General features: G+C 46.1%; 1 protein-coding gene across 3 annotated transcripts in view; it reads left to right on the forward strand.

Moving 5' to 3' along the window:
* LOC129703381 (rho guanine nucleotide exchange factor 26-like) overlaps positions 1-24,138 on the forward strand; it is a 77,143-nt gene that overhangs the window by 40,999 nt on the left and 12,006 nt on the right. For 2 of the 3 annotated variants that reach the window (XM_055645763.1, XM_055645765.1), the window contains 5 exons: positions 6,378-6,530; positions 8,656-8,785; positions 9,510-9,584; positions 10,960-11,049; positions 15,667-15,821. In XM_055645763.1, coding sequence (XP_055501738.1) covers positions 6,378-6,530; positions 8,656-8,785; positions 9,510-9,584; positions 10,960-11,049; positions 15,667-15,821 — 603 coding nt within the window. The remainder of the gene's footprint in view (positions 1-6,377; positions 6,531-8,655; positions 8,786-9,509; positions 9,585-10,959; positions 11,050-15,666; positions 15,822-24,138) is intronic. The other variant, XM_055645764.1, reaches the window with a different exon arrangement.

Below are 24,138 nucleotides of genomic sequence, written 5' to 3' on the forward strand. Positions count from 1 at the left end.
CACCCAGCGAAATCCCAGGCGGTCACAGGGAGAACATGCAAACTCCACACAGACGGCACCCAAGGTCAGGATTTAATCCGGATCTCTGACACTGTGAGGCAGCAGCTCTGCCAGCTGCACCAATGTGCCACCCCAGATCTACATAGAGATCTATGGTTGATAGGTGAATGTTACTGTATGCTGGGCTATAGTGAAGTGCAAGGAGCGCCATTTCCTTTGAATGAAACATCTGTCCAACCTAGCCGCTGAAGACTGATGGCCTTTGGAACATTCCCTCACACTGAGAGACAAGGGCCTTTTTGTGCTCACACATTGTCAGTGATTCTCGCTATGACAACCTGCAATGAAACATGCTCTGGCACCGGGCCAAGATGCTGGAGTGCGGGAGGAGACTAGCTTGCCAGCATCCACTTCACTGCACTTTGGCTTTGATACCCAGGGCTGAGGTCACCCCTGCTCACCCGAGCCTGCATCTCACTCCCCACCACCAAGGACTCAAGGTACAGGCAGTTCCAACAAAGGCCATTTGTTACCTCCGTCCCTGGATTCACTGAGAACAATCTGCAGGTGGCTCATTGAAAAGCACCAAGTATGAAGGTTTAGTTTAGAGGTAGTTTAGTTTGAGATTCTGCCTTACCCGCTGAGTTACTCCAGTATTTTGTGTCTATCTTTAGTTTGAAGAGGTAGTTTAGGGGTCTAAATTAAGGGCTCGACCAGAAACATCAACTATTCTTTTTCTTCAGAGATGCTGCCTGACACGCTGAGTTACTCCAGCATTTTGTATCTATCTTTCGTTTAGTTTAGTTATTGTCAAGTTTCCCAAGGTACAGTGAAAAGCTGTGGGAAGGTATTACAGATGCTGATTTATACTGAAGACAGACACAAAATGCTGGAATAATTCAATGGGTCAGGCAGCATCTGGGGTGAAAAAGGTTGGGTGATATTATGGGTCAGAACCCTTCCTCAGACTTAAAATAGTGGGGGGGGGGGGGGGGGGGGGGGGGGGGGGTAGCTGAAAAAGGTCAGAATAAACCAGCACTGGTAATAGATGACCAAGGAAAGGTGGAGCCAATAATTGTCTATTGTTGGCTGGGGAGGTGATAATGAGAAGAATGCAGTGATGTGAACCAAAGATGCTCCGCTATAAGATCTTTGATGTGAACAGTGGAATGGGTAGGACGACTAGGGTGGGGAGGGGTGGGGTGGGGTAGCTGAAATGCAAATGCAGGAGTTACTTGACATTAAAGAAATCAACATTCTTAACGCTGGGTTGTAAGCTACCCGAGAGTAGTTTAGAGGTAATTTAGTTTAGTTTATGGTCACTTGTACCAAGAGACAATGCAAAGCTTTTTTCTTGTGTGCTATCCAGACAGTGGAAAGACAATTCAAGATTACAATAAAACCATCCACAGTGTATAGGGAGGTTTCACGGCAGTCGGGTCACGACCCATGACCCGTACTGTTGCTACGCTACTCCAAATGGATTACACGCGATGAACTGCAGGTAGGCACTTACCATTGTTTCCAGCGTAGCGGGCCCGTTAAAACCCGCTGAAATTGTCAATTTATTGCGCTGTAAATAATTATGGAAATCGGGATAAGCGTGAGAGACATTTAGCCTACTTCAGAATTCCAAAAGTGAGGAGAAATGACGGCAGATAGAAGCGAAAGCTGAAGAGACAACAACAGCCAGAGTGCTTAGCGAACATTGGTCGTTTGCTCACTGCATTTCATCAACTAAGGTGTTTTTTCTTGATTCCTTTGGCATCTAAAAAGTTTCAGAAGTGATAAATCTGGCTGTAATTTTTTTAAATCACCCATGGTTCCCGTGGGTTTTTACATACAAAATGAAAACGCATCTGAAGAAAAATTTACAGCCAGATTTATCACTTCTGAGAATTTTTAGATACCAAAGGAATCAAGAAAAAACACAAATAATGCCTTACTTGATGAAATGCAGTGAGCAAACGCGATAATTCCCAATATTTTCAATTCCAATATCTGCACGGCCAATGTTTTCCAAGCACTTTAGCTGCTGTTGTCCCTTCAGTTCTCACTTCTCTTTACCTTCATTTCGCTTCACTTTTGGAATTCTAAAGTTGGGTACATGTCTCTCACACTTACCCCGACTCCCACAATTTATTTCAGCGCAAAAATTCAACATTTTGGCGGTTTTTAACAGGTGGGAAAGTACGCGTTTTTAGCATTAATAACATATACCGGAAGTGACGGATGTCCTCCAGATGGATTTAGCGGCTCCGTGCGTCGAGCCCTCTGACCCAGTGACCTTTCGTGCAACCCCCCTATAGATACAGGATAAAGAGAATGAAGTTTAGTGCAAGGTAAAATCTAATTAATGATAGTGCAAGGGTCTCAAATGAGGTAGATAATAGGTCAGGATCGCTCTCTAGTTGGTGACAGCATGATTCAGTTGCCTGTTTACAGTTGGGAAGACACTGTCCCTGAATCTGGAGGTTTGCATTTTCAAACTTCTGTACCTCTTGTCTGTTGGGAGAGGAGTGAAGAGGGAGTGACCAGGTGAGGCTCGTCCATGGTCAGGCTGGTGGCCTTGACGAGGCAGCGTGGTGTAGATGGTCGATGGTGGTGTAATTCCGGTCCTAATCTAACCCCCTTAGTCTGCTTCAGTCAAACACCGAATACAAGTAATCAACTCTCTTTATCATCCAACAGCAATACAATACCTAGTCCAACACCGCGGGTCCGATCCTTGTCTCTACTCGTTCAAGCCCTTCAGCCTCGTGCGAATAGAACAACTCCAGCAGATCAGCACAGTCCCATGTGCTATCCCAGAAGATCAGCATACTCTCATGTGCTCTCCTCTCTTTTATACCTTCACGGACCCTTGGCGTGAAATACATGGGGGGGGGGGGGCAACCCCCACAAGCCGATCATCAATAAAGGTTACAAAATATATTAATTGACAGTTCCCTAACCCAATCACAAAACATCTCATAATATTGTTTCGATAGAAAGCACTTGGTGGGAAACAATTCCATTAAGCAAAGAAACATTCTACCAGGTAAAGTAAACTATTTGGCCAAGGCCCCTCTCCTTGACCAATCACGAGTAACGGCGCGAAGACCATGCAACACAGTTAGCAACATTATTATAACCCAACATCTCCCAACCAATCTTGAGCATGCATGTGCAGCAGGACCTAGCTCTCTCATGCAAAACCCTCATACATATTATCGATTAAAGGCCATCTGTACATCAACCTTTATTCAACCTCTTCCCAGGTCACACACACTCTGGAGCGATGATGCTCATGGTCTTTGCAGCTTTTGCAAAAGATGTCAAGCAGGCTTTGCAAAGTAGAAATCCACCATTTTGTCAGGTACCCAAAATTATATCAGTCAATATTATCAGTGTCATTGGAAAAGGTGGTTGGTTTGTGTGATGGTGCCAACTTAAACTAAAATTGGAGGAACAACATATTCCGCTTGGGGAGTCTGCATTCTGGGGGCATGAACATCGAATTCTCCCAATTTTGTTAGTCCTTGCTGTCTCCTCCCCTTCCTCAGTCCCCCTGCTGTCTCCTCCCATCCCCCAGCCTTCGGGCTCCTCCTCCTTTTTCCTTTCTTGTCCCCCACCCACCCCCGCCCCCGATCAGTCTGAAGAAGGGTTTCGGCCCGAAACGTTGCCTATTTCCTTCTCTCCATAGAAGCTGCTGCACCCGCTGAGTTTCTCCAGCTTTTTTGTGTACCTTAAACTAATCTCCTCTGCCTTGACATGATCCATATCCCTCCATTCCCTGCATATCCATAAACCTATCGAAAAGTCTCTTAAAAGCCACTATCATATCTGCCTCCACCACCATCTCTGGCAATAACATTCCAGGCACCCTGCTCTGTTTAAAAAAAACCCCACACATCTCCTTTAAACTTTGGCAATTTGCTGGCAGTCCGAAGAATAGTCCTGACCTGAAACTGTACCTATCCATGTTCTCCAGGAAAACTGCCTGATCTGGTGAGTTACTCCCAGTACTTGGTGTCTTTTTAAAATGTAAATCAGCATCGGCAGTTCCTTGTATCTACCTCTCCTTTAAAGATTATCCCTCTCACAGTCTTTAAGAACTGGCCAAAGAAAACCAAACAAAATAGAAGCTTAACACTCGCAAAGAGATATATCGGGGGAGTAAGGTTTCATTGAGTGGAATAGACAGATTAAAATAATTGTGTGTTTTGCAAAGCTGTGCCTTTTGTTTCAGAGGTGTGAACATTTCTATGAATGGCAAGGGGCTGCTCACAGTTTCAGTTTCACAAGTAAACTTTGGAAGGTTAGCTTTGTTAACATCACAATAAAAAAGCCTCCGTGGAGAAGCGACTGGCGTGGTGTTTGGATAAGGGTGGGGGAGGTGTGAGGTTGGGGAAAGGATGTTCATCACTAATCAATGGTTTGTTTATTATCTCGTGCACGAAGGTACAGTGAAACACTGTCTCAGTGTAGATTATTGTCACGTGTACCCAGGTACAGTGAAAAGCTTTTGTTGTGTGCTAACCAGCAAGCTCAGCTCAGCAAGACGATCACCATACAAAATAAACACAATCCCACGGTTAGTACAGAATGTACGGAACAGCCCACTGTGTCCACATGCAAGAGACGCCACTTTGGCACCATTTTGCAGTCCCAGATGCAGCCCATCGTGGTCGTCCTACAAACCGTGGTCCCTCTTCTTGCACGGCCCCCTTCAGCCCTTGTTCCGTGGGGGGGGGGGGGGGCGGGGTACCACCCACAGCCAACCTCAAGGGTGCGGAAGGTAAGACCCTCCCAGTTCTTCTTACCGACCCTTTATCCAGCGTCCATCACCATATCCTTCAACCTCTCCTACTCCTGGTCCACGGGATGAATGACAAGCAACTTTATGACCTGGAAAAGATATTCTAGGTTTAGATGTACACATAATGCTGGAGCAGGCAACATCTCCCTGATCCAGAACTGGCACTTTTTGGATGCTCAGAGACTGCTTTGTACTTCACGTCTGAAGAACAACAAGCACTGATGCTTGGTATGGTGGCAGCCAAGAAAATGATCCTAACAGACTGGAAATCATCTACACCCCCCTGCTTCGAAAAATGGCTCAATGAAATGATAATAATCATACAGATGGAAAGGATACACTTCTACAGCTCCAAGGTACCAAACAACTTTTTAAGTGTTTGGGGACCATTTATCAACCATCTCAAAGTCCAATCATTTCATAATTTTTTATATTATCTGCAGTGATGTAGTCCTGTGACCTTTACTTCTGCCTTTGCAATGCATGACTGTGTAGCACCATGTGGATTGTACCAATACTGTTATGTCTGGCGGCTTTGTTTTATTATTATTTTTTTTTTTTATTATAATTTTTTTTTTTCCCTTCCTTTTTTTTTCCCTGTTGGCTTTTTCAGTTTTTATTTTGTTTTGTTCTGTTTTGTTAAAAAATCGTATAAAATAATAAAAATATGAAAACACATGACCTGGAAAAGATATTCTAGGTTTAGATGTACACATAATGCTGGAGCAGGCAACATCTCTGCAAAGGTGCAAGAAGAGGTCCGAAGAAGGGTCTCGACCCATAACGTCACCCATTGCTTCTATCCAGAGATGCTGCCTGTCCTGCTGAATTACTCCAGCATTTTGCGGTCTTTGGTGTAAACCAGCATCTGCAGTTCCTTCCTAACATATTTTAGATTTAGGTTTGTTATTGTCATGTGTACTGATGTACAGTGAAAGGTTTTGGTTTGCATGCTGTCCAAACAGTACATAAATGTAATCGTAAAACTCAAAAGATACAGAGTGCAGAATATAGTTCTCAGCATTGTAGCGCATCAGGCCCAGAGACAAAGTCCAATGTCTGCAATGGGGTAGATAGAGGTGAATCGGACAGTATGCTAGGTTATGGAAGGACCGTTCAAAATCCTGGTGATATAGGAGAAGAAGGTGTTCCTGAGCCTGGTGGTGTGCGCTTACAAGCTTCTGTATCTTCTGCCTGATGGGAGCGGGGAAAAGAAGGAATGACGGGTGGGGCATTTTTCATGAAGTTGAGGCTTTTCTGAGGCAGGGGTTCCAGACCTGGGTTCGATTCTGACTAGAGGTGCTATCTGTACAGAGTTTGTACATTCTCCCTGTGACTGCGTGAGTTTTCTCCGGGTGCTCCGGTTTCCTCCCACATTCCAATTGTCAAGTTGGAAAATTGTCCCTAGTGTGTAAGAAAGCGCTATTGTACAGGGTGATCATTGGTCGGCGCGGTGGGCCGTAGAGTCTGTTGCCGCGCTGTATCTCTAAAGTGTAAATGTTGTTGCAGTACATGCACCAACTCCGGCAGCTCATTGCCAGTGAATCTGAGGCTTACTGTGCTGCTCCTTTGACAGGTTCTTCAAGGAACTTGAAGCCAGGCATCAGCAAGATGCAGTGATTGAGGACATCAGCGACATCATGGAGAAGCATGCCGTCTCCACCTTCGAACCCTACGTGACGTACTGCTCCAACGAGGTCTACCAGCAACGCACTCTCCAGAAGCTCCTGTGAGTGTGTCTCCTAGCCCATTGTGATCCCTCCCTTCCTGTTGTTAAGGAAGGAACTGCAGATACTGGTTTACACCAAACGTAGACACAAAATGCTGGAGTACCTCAGCAGGTCATGCAGCATCTCTGGAGAAAAAGGAATAGGTGACAATTTGGGTTTTAGACATAGAGTCTTACAGCAAGGAAACAAACCCTTCTGCCTAACTTTCCCACACCGGCCAGCTTGTCCCATCTACACTAGTTCCACCTGCCCGTGTTTGGCCCATATCCCTCTAAACCTATCCTATTCATGTACCTGTCTAAATGTCTCTTAAATGTTTTGATAGTACCTGCTTCAACCACCTCCTATGGCAGCTCATTCCATATACCCACCACCCTTTGCGAGAAAAAGTTCTCCCTGAGGTTTTTATTAAATCTCTCCCCTCTCATCCTAAACCTAAATCCTATGGTTCTTGATTCCCCTACTCTGGGCAAGAGACTATGTGTGTCTACCTGACCTTATCCTCTCAAGATTTTGTACAGGATTTTAGTTTCGGGTCAGATGTTTCAGTTTGACGAAGGGCTCCACCCGAAACATCACCTGTCCATGTTCTCCAGAGATGCTGCCTGACCCGTTGAGTTACTCCAGAACTTTGTATCGCACTGTTGATATTTGTTAAAGAGGAACCAATAAGCAAATGTTAAGTGAGGCCTTAATGGTATTGGGGTGGAGAACGGAAGTAGTGAATATCTCTACAGATATACAGTCATGTTGCAGTTGTATGAGATGTTGGTGTGGCCGCACTTAAGAGTATTGTGTTCCGTTTTCGACACCAACTTATAGGAAATATGTTGTCAAGCTGGAAAGGGTGCGGAGAAGATTTACGAGGATGTAATTCCTTGGAGGGCAGAAGGATGAGAGGTGATCTTATAGAGGTGTACAAAACCATGAGAGGAATAGATCAACCTAAAATGTAATGCTCAGTAGATGGTGTCTGATGCCAATGAGCTGAGACATACAGCGTTTCAAAACAATATCTGGGCCAAGCATGATGCCAAGCTAAACTAATCTCTTCTGCTTGCACATGGTCCACATCCACCCATTCCCTATACATCCATCCACCTTTCTTAAAGCCTCTTAAATGCCATTATTGTATCTGCCTCTGGCAGTGTGTTCCATGCACCCACCGCCCTCTGTGTAAAACATTTGCCCCGCATGTTTCCTTTAAACCTTGTCCCTCTCTCCTTATAGTTATCAACTCTAGTATTTGATATCACATTGAATAGTGATGCTGGCTCGAAGGGCCGAATGGCCTACTCCTGCGCACCTATTGTCTATATGTCGGTCCTGGGAAAAAAAGGTTTTGACTGTCTACACTTTCAATGTCTACTCTAACATAATTTTATATACGTCTGTCAGGTACCCCCTCAATTCCCAGCGTTCCAGAGAAAACAATCCAAGTCTGTCCAACCTCCCCTTATTACTAATCCCCTCTAATCCAGGCATCATTCTGGTAAACCTCTCGCCAAAGCCTCCACATCTTAATGGGGGCGCCTAAAACCGCATGCAATGCTCCAAATGCAGCCTAGCCAAAGTCCTATAAAGCTGCTGCCTCATGACTTCCTCAGGAAAACCTCCACCCTTCCCGTCTTTTCTCACCTCTGCGCACCTCTACTATCAGTCTGAAGAAGAGTTCCGACCCGAAACATCACCTGTTCTTATTTTCCAGAGATGCTGCCTGACCCGCTGAGTTACACCAGCATTTTGTGTCTTATCTTCATGGCTTCCTGACTCTTATACTCAATACCCTGACCAATGAAGGCAAGCATACAATACTTGGATCACTATGACAACATTTAAAATACATTTGGATAGGGACATGGATAGGCAAGGTTTAGAGGGATATGGGACAAAAATGGGCAGGTGGGTCTAACATAGATGGGGCTTCTTGGTCAGCATGGGTGAGTTGGGCCAAAGGGCCTGTTTCTATGCTGTATGACTCCATTACTCATACGCCTTCTTAACCACTCTAACCGTGCTGCAATTCGTGCTGGAGTTCTAAGATGCGATCTGTTTTCTTGCTGTTGCCGTGATGGGTCTTCTCTTCTCCTCTCAGTTGTGACTTTTCTTACTTTTCACCGACAGAAATACAAATCCGAGCTTCAAGGAGATCCTGATGAAGATCGAAGCCCACCCTGACTGCAGGAACCTGCCCATGATCTCGTTCCTCATTCTGCCCATGCAGAGAGTAACTCGCTTGCCTCTACTGATGGATGTAAGGAGTAGCTGAAGTATTCAAAGACAAAAATCAAAGTCAATTTTATTCGTCACATGCACCCGAAGGTGCAGTGAAATGAATTTGCCAGCAGCGATACACTTAAAAAGAACACACAATATTCTCCCCTCAAGTCCATGTGAAAAAACTCGATTCCCATTTAAAATCTGGTGTCAGTCAATCAACTAGATTGTTGTGGAATCAGCGAAGAGTGGGTAATGGGGCGGCACAGTTGCGCAGCGGTAGAGTTGCTGCCTCACACCACCATAGACCTGGGTTCGATCCTGAATACGGCGCTGTCTGTATGGAGTTTGCACGTTCTCCCTGTGACCGCATATGTTTTCTCCGGGTGCTCCAGTTTTCTCCCACGCTCCAAAGACGTGCGGGTTTGTAGGTTTAATTGGTTTCTGTAAATTGTAAACTGTCCCTAGTGTGTAGGATAGTGCTAGTTTACGGGGTGATTGCTGGTCGGCACGAACTCGGTGGGCCGAAGGGCCCGTTCCCACAGTGTGTCTCTTAACAAGTCAAAAATATTAAAATTCCAGAAGTATGGTTCTGGGATTTGAACTCAGACCTTCAGATTACTAGAGCAGTACTGGAGAAGTATCTCTGGGCCCATAATTGTTGGCCTCTGTTGGACTCCTGTATTAAAACAAAATGATTTCCTGATTTGCAGTAATTATCATTGCTCAGATGGTTTCATACCTTGATCTTTTCTTCACAGACTATTTGCCAGAAAACTCCCAAGGACGCGCCCGAGTATGACTGCGCAAAGAAAGCATTGCAGTCAGTTAGTAAGGTGAGGGTGATGAATCAGTGGAATTCATTGTTACAGTCGACTGTGGAGGCTACGTCAGTGGGTTTTTTTAAGGTTGAGTTTGACAGATATTTAAATAGTGATGATGTCAAAGGTTACGGGGGGGAAGTCAGGAGAATGGGGTTGAGAGGGAAAGATAGATCTGTCAAGATTGAATGGTGGAGTAGATGCGATGGGCTGAATGACCTAATTCAGCGTGTTCTCTGTAAAGCATGCTGTATATTTACTACTAAAACTAAAATTATGTTGCTGCACTCTCTGTTGACTATATAGAACTATATAGAACTAGTTTGAATGGAGAATAGAGGGTCGGCATGGACTTGGTGGACAAAGAGCCTGTTTCCATGCTGTATCTCTAAACTAAACTAAACTAAATTAAATTACATCACCAGGACAGAGTGATGGAAGGGCCTGTTTCTATGCTGTATCTCTGAACTAAAATAAAATTTGCTTTCCTCTTACGCAGCGCATCTGGTAGTGTTGCTTCCTCACAGCACCAGAGACCCCGGTTCACGGGTGTCACTGTGTGGAGTTTGTGGAGCGATTTCAAGAGTATCGAGTAGTGTAAATAGAACATGGAGTGCATGCTTTTCATAACATTGTGATGATGTCATTGCTCTTAAATACCTTTGTATGGAAAGGAAGTTTAGTGTCATCTTTCACACAGCGGTTCCTAAATTAACCTGCAATGTGGTGGGACAGGTGCAGCAACATTCAGTGGGGTGTGCCACTGTTTCTGGGTGGGACACGGAAGGTGGATGAACCCGCGTGAAAAACAACAAATGCTGGAAATACTCAGCAGGTCAGGCAGCATTTGTACAGAGAGAGAGAGGGAAAGATAGAGAGAGAGAGAGAGAGAGAGAGAGAGAGAGAGAGAGAGAGAGAGAGAGAGAGAGAGAGAGAGAGAGAGAAGAGAGAGAGAGAGAGAGAGAGAGAGAGAGAGAGAAAGGTGGAGAGAGAGAGAGGGAAGGAGAGAGAGAGAGAAAGGGAGAGAGAGAGAGGGAGAGAGAGAGAGAGAGGGAGAGAGAGAGAGAGAGAGAGAGAGAGAGAGAGAGAGGGAGAAAGGGAGAGAGAGAAGAGAGAGAGAGAGAGAGAGAGGAGAGAGAGAGAGAGGAGAGAGGGAGAAAGGGAGAGAGGGAGAAAGGGAGAGAGAGAGTAAGGAAGAGAGAAAGTGAAAGATTATTGGAAGAAAGCAGGAGAATGGGATTGAGAGGGAAATAGATCAGCCATGATTGAATGGTGGGGTAGACTCAATGGGCCGAATGGCGTAATTCTGCTCCGATGCTTATGAACATGAACTTCAGCATTAAAGTTGTACCAGCACAAAAGTAACCTTGTGCCCTCTGCTCCCTGTTAGCTGGTACGTCAGTGTAATGAAGGGGCTCGGCGGATGGAAAGGACAGAGATGATGTACACCATCAACACTCAGCTGGAGTTCAGAATAAAGGTACCTGCCTTACATTGTCCCTGAGTGAAGTTGCTGGAGCCAGCAATGGTTCATTCCATTATGGAGACACGAGGAACTGCAGATGCAGTTTACAAAAGAAGACACAAAGTGCTGGTGTAACTCTGTGAGTCAGGCAGCTTTCTGGAGAACATGGATAGATGATGTTTTGGGTCGGGACATTTGATCAGACTATTGCAGTGGGGGGGGGGGGGGGGGGGGAGGGAAAGCTGGAAGAGAGGAGAAAGCAGGACAAAGTCTGGTGAGTGATAGGTGGATACAGATGTGGGGGGTTGATTGGCAGATGGGTGGACAAAGGCCGGAGATGAATTGTCACCTAAAATAGATTAAAAATGCTGGAGTAACTCAGCGGGTCAGGCAGTATCTCTGGAGAAAAGGAAGAGAGGTCTGAAGAAGGGTTCCGACCAAAATGTCATTACTCATCTACTCCTAGACATGGGAGTAGAATTAAACATTTGGCCCATTGAGTCTATTCCACCATCCAATCATGGCTGATCTATCTGTCCCTCTCAACCCCATTCACCTGTAATCTTTGACGCCCTTCCTAATCAAGAACCAGTCAATCTCCACTTTAAAAATATCCACTGCCGTTTTGACTATGAATTCCATAGATTCACCATCCTTTGACCAAAGAAATTCCACCTCATCTGCTTTCTAAAGGCACGTCCTTTTATTCGGAGGTTGTGCCCTCTGGTCCAAGACGCTCCCCCTAGTGGAAACATCCACCCTACACAGGCCTTTCACTATCCGGTAAGTTTCAATGTAACTCCCCCCTCATTCTTCTAAAGGAAGCTCGCACTATATTCTATCTCACAGGCAAGCGTGCCCACATCTGAGCTGCACTGACTCACACAGCACGCAGTCTCTTAATTGATGATTAATCTTCGTCTTCATTCCCACTGCTGCGTTGTCCTTCTAATCCTGGCTCTCTCAGCAGCCTCCCACTTTGCAACAGCTTGCCGAAGTTTTGTGAATGTTGCAAACTCCACCAATGCCAGATTACTATTAATGAAGCCAGTGCTCACAAACTGGCTCGTGTGAGAAAATATGATTCATTATTTGGAGAGGGTGCGGAGGAGGTTTACCAGAATGCTGCCTGGATTAGGAGACATCGGCCATAGGGACAGGACGGACGGATTGTTTTCTCTTGCGCGCCAGAGGTTGCAGAGAGAGCTGAGAGAAGTATGTGAAATGATGAGAGAGATAGACGGTGTAGACAGTCAGATCCCTTTTCCAAGGGTAAAATATCAAAGATTGAAGGGCATAGCTTTAACATGAGAGGGGCAAAGTTGAAAGGAGATGTGCGGGGCAGCTTCTTTTTACACAGAAGGTGGTGAGTGCCTGGAATACACTGCCAGGCTTAAGGGTTGAGGCAGGTACAATATGATGTTTATGCCCCTGTCCCACTTAGGAAACCTGAACGGAAACCACTGGAGACTTTGCGCCCCACCCAAGGTTTCCGTGCGGTTCCCGGAGGTTGCAGGTGGTTGCTGGAGGTTGCAGATAGTGGAAGCAGGTAGGGAGACTGACAAAAACCTCCGGGAACCGCACGGAAACCTTGGGTGGGGCGCAAAGTCTCCAGAGGTTTCCGTTCAGGTTTCCTAAGTGGCACACGGGCATTAAGAGGCTTTCAGATAGGCAGGTGGATATTGCAGGGAATGGAGGGATCTGTACCAAATGCAGGCAGAAGAGATTAGTTTAACTTGGCATCATGTTCGGCAAGGCAATCGTGCTCCGAAGGACCCATTCCTATGCTGTACTCTTAAGTTTAGAGATACAGTATGGAAACAGGCTCTTCGGCCTACCAAGGCCACACAGACCTGTACACTAGTTCTGTGACATCACACTTTCGCATCCTACACACTATGCGGCAATTTACAGAGGCCAATTGACCCACAAACCTTCACATCTTTAGAATGTGGGAGGAAACCAGAGCACCCGAAGAAAAGCCACGTGATCACAGGGAGAACGTACAAACCCTGCACAGGTACCACCCGAGGTCAGGATTGAACCTCGGTCTCTGGCGCTGTAAGGCAGCAGCTCTACCGCTGCACCATTGTGTGCCGCCTTTCTGCCAATCTTTTTTTTTTTTTAAACCATTAACGGTTTAAGGAGGAAGGAAAATAAACGAGGTCAATGAGCTCGGATCCTTCTAGGCCACATTGACAGAGTACAGACTGCCATTGATCTTCTTGGTGCTACAATGGGGCCCTTCTCTGGACCTCGAGATGTCAGGGGGTCAGAAGCTTGCTGTGCATCCACACTGTTGCTTTCTGGCAGTCCAGAAAAGGAAATGAGCGCTGAGTTCAAGTTGCATGCTGGTGTAAACAGCTCCCATTGAAATGGCTGCATTCTTGCCATCGTATCAAAGAGTGATTGAAGACTCCCATTCATAAATGTGCCTCATTACCCACTGTTACTTCATGTGATGAGCCCCGACTTAAAAGGTGGAGCCAAAGGTTTTGCAGAAGGAGACTTTATCCTGGAAGTGTCATTTTTCTGCTGCTTTAAGTTCTATGTCGAAAATGATGACAACACAAGTGACTACAGATGCTGAAATTTAGTTTAGTTTAGAAATATAACGCCAGAACAGGCCCTTCGGCACAATGAGTCTGCGCCGACCAGCGATCACCCCGTATACTAGCACTATCAAACACACACCAGGGACAATTCAGAATTTTACTAGAGCCAATTAGCATATAAATCAACCACAACTATGGCTGGGCTGCCGTGCTGCCCTAATCTTGAGCAAAAACACAAAATGTTGGAGGAACTCAGTGGGTTAAGCACTGTGTAGCTGTGGAGGGAAATGGCCGCCAATGGTCATCAATGAGTGACGTTTTGGGTCGGGACCATACTTCAGTCTATGAAAAGGCCCAAACTGTAAATGTTGTCTGTCAACTTCCCTCCTCAGATGCTCCTGACCCTCTGAACCTGTCATAGAGTCATACAGTATGGAAACAGACCCTGCGGCCCAACCCATCAACGACGACCAAGAGGCCCCCATCTAAACTAGTCCAATTTGCCCATGTTTGGCCAATATCCTTCTGTAGTCTTCTGGCTTGGAAGTAATGGGTGTTAGATGATGAGCATGGAGTTGATGGGCCAAAGGGCCTGTTTCTCTGCTGTATCTCTCTATGACTCCATATACAGGTCCACCACCGATTTTCTGGCACCCTTGGTTCTAGAGCTTTGCCATATTATCCGTTTTGCCAGATCAGCAGAGGTGAAGGCCGAGATACCGGCCTGCAAAATTGGCCTCGGAAGTCGGCTATAGGAATGGATCCGCCGGCTCTGGTTGGGCCAGAGTTCCATAGTCCCAGCCGCAAGGTGCAAATTCGACCCGCCGATCGGCGTGGAAGTCCCTATGAGATAAAGATCTCACCCAGCTTAGACGCCACATTTTCAGGGGGACCCGGGGACCTCTTTGCTCCTATACTCCTCTTGTTATGAAGGCCAACATGTCATTCGCTTTCTTCACTGCCTGCTGTCCCTGTCTGCTTACCTTCTGTGACTGATGAACAAGGATCCCGTTGTACTTGCCCATTTCGCAACTTGACACCATTTAGGTAATAATATGCCTTCCTGTTTTTGCCACCAAAGTGGATAACCTCACATTTATCCGCATTAAACTGCATCTGCCATGCATCCGCCCACTCACCCAAGCTGCCCAAGTCACCCTGCATCCTCATAGCATTCTCCTCACAGTTCACACTGCCACCTAGCTTTGTGTCATCTGCAAATTTGCTAATGTTACTTTTAATCCCTTCATCCAATTCATGAATATATATTGTAAATAGTTGCAGTCCCAGCACCGAGCCTTGCGGTACCTCACTAGTCACTGCCTGTCATTCTGAAAGGGACCCGTTAATTCTTACCCTTTGTTTTCTGTCTGCCAACCAATTTTCTATCCATGTCAGCACCCTACACCCAATACCATGTGCTCTAATTTTGCCCACTAATCTCCTATGTTGGACCTTATCAAATGCTTTTGTAAAGTCCAGGTACACTACATTCACTGGCTCTCCCTTGTCCATTATCCTGGTTACATCCTCAAAAAATTCCAGAAGATTAGTCAAGCATGATTTCCCCTTCGTAAATCCATGCTGACTTGCATAGATCCTGCTACTGCTCTCGAGATGTGCCACAATTTCATCATTTATTATTGACTCCAGCATCTTCCCCACCACCGATGTCAGGCTAACTGGTCTATAATTCCCTGTTTTCTTTCTTCCGCCCTTCTTAAAGAGTGGGATAACATTAGTTACCCTACAGGAACTGATCGCGAAACTATAGAACATTGGAAAATATCCCTTGAATGTTTGGATAGTACCTGCATCAACTACCTCCTCTGGCAGCTCATTCCATACACCCACCACCCTCTGTCTGAAAAGGTTAGCCCTCAGGTTCCTATTAAATCATTCCCCACTCACTTTAAACCTATGTCCTCTGGTTCTCAATTCTCCTGCTCTGGGCAAGAGTGCTCGTTTACTACAGATCTATTCCTCTCATGATTTTGTGCACTTCTATAAGGTTATACGTTTCCATAAGATACATTTTATCTTTTGCCTCCTGATGCCTGACCTTTTCTCTCCCCAGCCCTTTCCCCTGGTCTCCTCTTCGCGCTGGCTGTCCAAGAGGGGTGAGCTGATCGGCTTTGTCGAGGACACAGGGATTTTTTCCAAGCGGACATCCCGGCAGCAAGTCTACTTCTTCCTGTTCAACGACGTCCTCATTGTGACAAAGAAGAAAAGGTGAGTCCCACCCCTCTCCCTTTCTCACACGTTCATGAGAGAAATAGATCAGGTGGACGCACAGAGTATCTTGCTCATAGTGGAATCGAGAACCAAAGGACATAGGTGAGGTGGGGGACATTTATTAGGAACCTGAGGGGCAGCGTTTTCACACTCAGGGTGGGGGGTGTATGGAACGAGCTGTCGGAGGGGGTAGTTGAGGCAGGTACTATCAGAATGTTTAAGAAGCATTTAGATGGATACATGGATAGGATAGGCTTAGTAGGATATGGGCCAAACACAGGTAAGTGGGACTAGTGTAGATTGGGCATGTGAGTCGGCATGGACAAGTTGGGCCAAAGGGACTGTTTCCATACTGTACGACTCTATGACTCCAGAGATGCTGCCTGTGTTACTCCAGCATTTTGTGTAAACCAGCATCTGCAGTTCCTTGTTCCTTGAATAGATCTGCAGTTACATCAATCTGGTAAACGTCGCCTGCACCTTCCCCCAAGCCTCTACGTCCTTCCTGTAATGCGGCGACCATAACTGAACACGATATTCCAAAGCGGCCTGGCCAAAGTCCCATAGAGCTGGAAAAACGACTTCCTGGCTCCTGTACTCAAAGCCCCGATCAATGAAGGCAAGCACACCATAGGCCCTCTTTACAACTCAAATCATGTGAAGAGGAGTGACATGGTGGCACAGCGGTAGAGTTGCTGCCTTACAGCACTAGAGACCCAGGTTCCATCCTGACTATACTGCTATCTGTATGGAGTTTGTACGTTCTTCCCATGACCTGCGTGGGTTTTCTCTGGGAGCTCCAGTTTCCTCCCACGCTTCGAAGACTTACAGGTTTGTAGGTTAATTGTCTTCGGTAAAAATTGTAAATTGTCCCAAGTGTGTAGGATAATGTTAGTGTATGGGGTGATCGCCAGTCAGCGCCGATTTGTTTCCATGCTGTATCTCTAAATTAAAGACTAGAGAGGTGGGTAGAAAATGCAGGGAGTGTGTAAGTGTTTCTGACTTGTTAAGCCCCTAATAGCCAAGCTGATGGAGGGGAATTCTGCTCTGCTGCCTGGACTGTTTACAGTGGTTGCGGCAGCAGTAAATGACCAGCATTGATCAGAGCCAGATGGTTTCCAGGACTCTGACAGCAGCCTGATGTTTGTGCTCTTGTTTGTTGCTCTTAATTACAGACTAGTGGTGCCTAAAACTGTAACAAATACTCTTGCACAGTACGTGGGAGACAGACGTACTCTTCCACACAGAGCAGTGGGAATGTTTTAAAGGCAGAGGTAGATGGATTTTCAATGAGCATGGAAGTGAAGGGTGAAGCATATGATTTCCTCCCACATCCCGAAGACGTGCGGTGTGGTAGGTTTATTAGCCGCTGTGATCTACCCCAAATGTGTCAGTGAGTGGCGGGGTGGCGCAGCGGGTGGAGCCGCTGCCTCACGGCGCCAGAGAACCGGGTTTGATCCTGACTTCAGGTTCTGCCATCCACAGTAAGTAGTAATGCTGCTCTTGGATTAGAGGTTTAAAAGAGTGAAGCGATTGTAATGCGTGATTGCAGATCCACTTCTGGGACCAGCACGCTAGAGTCGCCTGGCATGGGCGCCATCTTGGGTGAGCCCTTCAGCACCACGAGTCGCTGGGGAGCCCTCCGTTGACTTAATGATCACCCGTACACTGGTTCTATCCCACACACGGCAGACAATCCACAGGGGGCCAATTTACCGACAAACCTGAACATCTCTGGGATGCGGAGGAAACCGGAGCACCTGGAGAAAACCCACGTGGTCACAGGGAGAACGTACAAACTCCGTACAGACAGCACCCGTAGTTTGGTCTAGTTTACAGATACAGAGTGGAAACAGTTCCTTCAGCCCACTGAGTCGGCGCCGACCAGCGATCTCCCGTACGCCAGTTCTATCCTGTACACTAGGGACACTTTACAGAAGCCAATTGACCCGCACATTTCTGGGGTTGGAGAGGAAATCTGAGCACCCGGTGAAAATCTACGAGGTCACTGGGAGAACGTGCAAACTCCATACAAATAGCATCCTCTGCTGCTGCGCCGCTGTACCTCCGATAAATCCACACTCACAACATATTTCAGTGGAAGGTTCACAATATACGGCTGAATATCAATGTCCAAAATGAAAATGTTAAATTCTCTGATTGGGGACGGGAATACTCCCAGCAAGTCAAGTCAACAACAGCCCCAGTCCTTGGCTGGGACTCTGTTGACTCACACTCTTAGCTCTGAGCCAGACAGTTATGAGTTCAAGACCCTGTCCAGAGCTTAGAATTATTCAGTGCTGAGGGAATACTTCACAGTTCGAAGGACTGCTTTTCTAATATAACAAGTTAAACTGAAATCCTGACACGGGTATAAAGAGCAGTGAGTTCCATTGCCTCACTTACTCCCTGCATTACTGAAGTAGAAAGTAGAAACAAGGAACTGCAGATGCTGGTTTACACAAAAAGACACAAAGTGCTGGAGTAACTCAGTGGGCCAAGAATGTTTTATTGTCACATATCCTGAAATGAAATAATGAAATTCCTACTTGCAGTAGCACAACATATATGTAAACACAATACGCAGTAAGAACCATAATAAACACGAAAAAAGTTTAGTATATTAAAAAAAAACAGATAAATAAATAGACAATAGTAGTGCAAAGTCAAAAATAATGTCCCCAAGTCTATGTAGTTCAGAGCTTATTTGGAGGTTGTAGTGTTTAATAGCATGATGGCTATAGGGAAGAAGCTGCTCCTGAACCTGGACGTTACAGTTTTCACGCTCATGTACCTTCTTCCAAATGGCAGGAGTGAAATGAGAGTGTGGCCAGGGTGGTGTGGGTCTCTCACGATGCTGGATGCCTTTTTGAGGCAGCCACTCCTGTAGATCCCTTCGATGGTGGGGAGGTCAGTGCAGTGTCCACCACTTTTTTGCAATCTTCTTCGTTCCGAGTTGCCAAACCAGGCTACGATGCTACCAGTCAATATGCTCAGGCAGTATCTTTGGAAGGGAACATGGATAGGTGACGTATCGGGTTGGGACCCTTCTTCAGAGATGCTGCCTGACACGCTGAGTTACTCCAGAACTTTGTGTCCTTTTCTATTACTAACCTATACACATGCATTAACTCAATGGGTCAAGCAGCATCTCTGAAAACACATGGACAGGTGACGTTTCATGTCAGGACCCTCCATCAAACTGGTTGTATTGGGGGGGGGGGGGGGAGGGGAGGCTGGAGGAGAGGTTGGAGCAGGATAAAGCCAGGCAAGTGATAGGTGGGTATTGTTGACGGGGATTGATAGACAGAGGCAAAAGATGGAAAGGAGACAAGAGGGTGTGAGATAAGGAGAGAAGAGGTGTGAAATGTGAGGCCAGTGGAATGTTGGAGTTGGAAGGGGAAGGGGAAAAGGGGTACTGGGAGAATGGGAAATATGGGTGCATGTCCAGGTGGGGCCCAGGGAAGAGTGGGGGGGAGAACAAAGAGGGAGGGTGGTTGTTAGTTTGTTACTAAAATAGATGTTTATACATTCAAACCGATGCACCATAGAAAGCATATGTTTGGTTGGGAAAGCTCTAATACCAAAAGAAATTGCAGAGAGCTGTGAATGTAACCCAGACCATCACACAGACCAGACTCCCACCCACTGACTTGTCTACACTTCACGCTGTCTTGGAAAAGACTTGTCATTTTGCTACCCCGGTCATTCCTCCTTCTTCCTGCTCCCATCTGGCAGAGGATACTGAATCTTGAAAGCGCGCACCACCAGACTTGGGAACAGCTTCTTCCCACTGTTATCAGACTTCTGAACGGTTCTTCCATGAGCTAGCGTCCAGTCCCGATTCTCCTACTTACCTCATTACAATGGAATTTTCCCTGGAATTGATAAGGGCGACATGGTGGCGCAGCAGTAGAGTTGCTGCCTTACAGCACCAGAGACACGGGTTCAATCCTGACTGTGGGTGCTGTCTGTATAGAGTTTGTACATTCTCCCTGTGACCGCGTGGGTTTTCTCCGGGTGCTCCAGTTCCCCCCGCAGTGCTGTACCATCCCATGGTCATCTATCCGTGTTCTCCAGATTTGCAGCCTGACCAGCTGAGTTACTGCAGCATTGTCTTTTTTTTATGTTCTATGTATTCTGAGGCTTTATAGTAGCTCCATTTAGGACATTCCAAGTTCTTTACAGTGAACATGATACTTTTAAAATGCGGTTAGAAGTATAATGCAGAGAATTGGGGATGAAGCCCAGACCATCGCACGGAAAAACCTCCCTTCCATTAATTCCATCTACACTTCACGCTGCCTCGGAAAGTCCACCAGCATAATCAAAGACCAGTCTCACCCCCATCCTCCCCTCTGCCATCAGGCAAGATGTATAGAAGTACATGCCTCCAGATTCAGGGACAGTTTCTTCCCAGCTGTTATCAGGCAACTGAACCATCTTATCAACATCTACAGAGTGCTTCTGAGCAACTATCTACCTCATTGGAGACCCTCGGACTATCATTAATCAGTCTTTACTGGACTTTACTTTGCACTAAACGTTATTCCCTTCATAGAAACATAGAAACATAGAAATTAGGTGCAGGAGTAGGCCATTCGGCCCTTCGAGCCTGCACCGCCATTCAATATGATCATGGCTGATCATCCAACTCAGTATCCCGTACCTGCCTTCTCTCCATACCCCCTGATCCCCTTAGCCACAAGGGCCACATCTAACTCCCTCTTAAATATAGCCAATGAACTGGCCTCAACTACCCTCTGTGGCAGAGAGTTCCAGAGATTCACCACTCTCTGTGTGAAAAAAGTTCTTCACATCTCGGTTTTAAAGGATTTCCCCCTTATCCTTAAGCTGTGACCCCTTGTCCTGGACTTCACTAACATCGGGAACAATCTTCCTACTGCATCTAGCCTGTCCAACCCCTTAAGAATTTGTAAGTTTCTATAAGATCCCCTCTCAATCTTCTAAATTCTAGAGAGTATAAACCAAGTCTATCCAGTCTTTCTTCATAAGACAGTCCTGACATCCCAGGAATCAGTCTGGTGAACCGTCTCTGCACTCCCTCTATGGCCCATCATGGATCTGTACACTGCGGACAGCTTGACCATAATCATGTATAGTCTTTCCGCTGACTGGAAAACACGCAACAACAAGCTTTTCACTGCACCTTAGTATGCGTGACAATAAACTAAACTAAAGTATAATGCGGGGCTGTACATTGGCAGCAGTTACTCTGGATGTAGAAAGATGCCATATCCTCTCATGCAGAGCAGAGCAGAGCAACATCCAAGGCACACTGGTGGTGCAATGGCAATGGAATGAAGAGGTCACAGAGACAGTCAGAAGAATTTAACAGCAGGGAAAAGACACTAGGGATAGCACTGAATTGTCGAAAACAAGGCTGTGTTTTGTTAAACTGGAAAATCACACTAAACAATTCCAGAGCAAGGGTGATGAAAGATTGTGTAGATTTTTTTTTTTTTTGGTTGCTTATTAAAACAACACTGCGGCATTTAATGGTTTCCAGCTACACTTTAAAAGCCATATAAACTCCGTAATAGAGAACCAAAGAATTGCAGATGCTGATCAGAAGAAGGGTCCCAACTTGAAATGTCACCTGTCCATGTTCACCAGTGATGCTGCCTGACCCGCTGAGTTTTGCTTTTGGTTTAGGAATACAGCATGGAAATGGGCCCTTTGGCCCACCAAGCCAGCCATCGATCACCCATTCACACTAGTTCTATGTTATCCCACTTTCTCATCCACTCCCTGCACACCAGGGCTAATTTATAGAGGGCCAATTAACCTACAAACCTGTGCATCTTTGGGATTTGGGAGGAAACTAGAGCACCCGGAAGAAACCCACGCAGTCACAGGGAGAACGTGCAAACTCTACATAGTCAGCAGCCAAGGTCAGGATTGAACCAGGGTCTCGTGCTGTGCTGTGAGGCAGTGGCTCTACCAGTGGTGCACTGTGCTACCCTTACTCCAGCACTTTGTTGAAACTTAGTTGAAACTTCTCAATAGTTTGTTACGGGGTGTGGAACAGGGTGAGTGCGTTTCTGGTGCAGCAACTCAGGCAGGGGTGTGGAGAGAACGTAGTGGGATTAGTGGCCACACGGTGGCGCAACGGTGGAGCTGCTGCCTTACAGCGCCAGAGACCCGGGTTCGATCCTGACCACAGGTGCTGTCTGTCCGGAGTTTGTACGTTTTCCCTGTGAGCGCGTGGGTTTTCTCCGGGTGCTCCGGTTTCCATGCACACTCCAAAAGACACACAGGTTTGTAGGTTAATTGGCTTTGATAAAATTGTAGATTGTCCCTAGTGTATAGGATAGTGCTAGTGTATGGGGTGATTGCTGGTCGTCGCGGATTCAATGGGCCGAAGAGCCTGTTTCCACGCTGTATCGCTAAACGACTGTAAAAGTAAAGGATTTGCCCAGATTCCACATCTTCCTCTTGTGAGCTTTCCAAGATCTAGAAGAGACTTAATGAAACGATAAGCTCATGTCCGCTTATATCCGGTGACCTTAGACAAGTAGCCACAGTGCCACAATGGTTAAACATAAAGAAAGCAGCTTTTCTCAAACAAGATATGTTCTATTACAAGAGTTTCCCAATCTGTTGCTTGTGGAGTATGTTGAATGTGAGACTTTTGTTACAACAGTATCATTGTCCATACTCCTACTAAAGAAAAGCTAACTTTCCAAGTACTAAACCAAGGGACTACCGCAAGGATAGTCTTTTGGGTAACTCGTTATCCCTGGTTTCGTCTTGTTAAATATTGAGGTGCACAGCTACATAGGAGCAACATTTGTGCACCTTAAGTATCAGAGGCCTGTAATGTGGAAGCACACATGGCTGTAGTAGCGAGCTAAGATCAGCTGCACGAGATGTCGAAATGAAAACAAAATGCTGGAGTGACTCAACAGGACGGGCAGCATCTCTGGATAGAAGGCATGGGTGACATTTGGGGTCCAGATTGTTCTTCAGACTGAGTCAAGGAAGAGGGAGACATAAAGATATGGAAGGGTAAGGTGTGAAAACGAGAATGTTCCAGTCCGCACAAGGTGGGATGACACTCCTGTTCCTTGGAGGCAACCTCTTCACCAACTGCAGGTCCCGATGCCACTGAAAGGATTCCTGAGAAACAAGTTTGTTGAGTTTGCAGTTATGTGAGGAATTACTGCAAAGGTCAATACTGTTTATCAATGAGCAATTGTTTCTTTACTTGAGCAATAAACAAATCAGTGGGTCAGGCAGCATCTGTGGAGGGAATGGATAGACAACGTTTTCAGGTCAGGACATTTCTTCAGACTGAAGAACTGTTTTTGGTCGGTTTTCCAGCTTTTGTAGTCTCTTGTGTCTTATTTTTTTAATGACAAATTTTATTATTGTATCTCCAAAATTAAAACCAAATTAGTTGAAGGATTAGCCAAGATGTTTAGTTTAGTTTTGTTATATTCGCCGAGGTACAGTGAAGAGCTATTTTGTGGTGTGCTATCCAGTCAGCAAAAAGCCTATACATGTTACAATTCAGCCATCCTCAGTTTACAGATGCAAGCTAATCGCTGACCCGCTGAGTTACTCCAGCACTTTGTCCTTTTGTGTAAACAAGCATCTGCAGTTCCTTGTTTCTACAGCTTGTATTGCCCCTCCCTAAGTCCATCTATGAAATTAGTAGATGCATTGATGGGTAGTTGCATAGGCAATGTCCACCTACAGTGGAAACAGACCCTTCGGCTCACCGGGTCCATACTGACCTGTGATCGTCCGTACACTGGTTCTATCCTACACACTAGGAGAAAACCCAAGCGAGAACGTACAAAGTCCGAATAGACAGCACCTGAGGTCAGGGTTGAACTCGGGTCTCTGGGTCTCTATCAAAATCCTGACTTAGGGTGCTGTCTGTGTGGAGTTTACATGTTCACCCTGTGACCACGTGGGCTTTCTCCGGTTGCTCCGGTTTCCTCCCACTTCCCAAAGACGTGCAGGTTTGTAGATGAATTGGACTTTGTAAATTGCCCCCATAGTGTGTAGGGAGTAGATGAGAACGCGGGATAACCTGGAACTAGTGTGAACGAGTGATCGATGGTCGGCGCGGACTCGGTGAGCTGAAAGGCCTGTTTCTTGTTGTATCTCTAAACAAAAACAAAATGTAATTTCAGTTTGAATGGTCTCTGGCTATAGGCCTGATCTCATGCCAACTGGCTGGATGGCTCTTCAGCCCATTAAGACTGATTTAAGAGTGCGGAAGCATAAACAGATGGGCGTTGATTGAAAGCAGCTTGCGATGGTGAGGGGGTGTTACAGG

Source organism: Leucoraja erinacea, chromosome 14 (assembly GCF_028641065.1).
Source record: "Leucoraja erinacea ecotype New England chromosome 14, Leri_hhj_1, whole genome shotgun sequence".
NCBI classification, from domain to species: Eukaryota; Metazoa; Chordata; class Chondrichthyes; order Rajiformes; family Rajidae; genus Leucoraja; species Leucoraja erinaceus.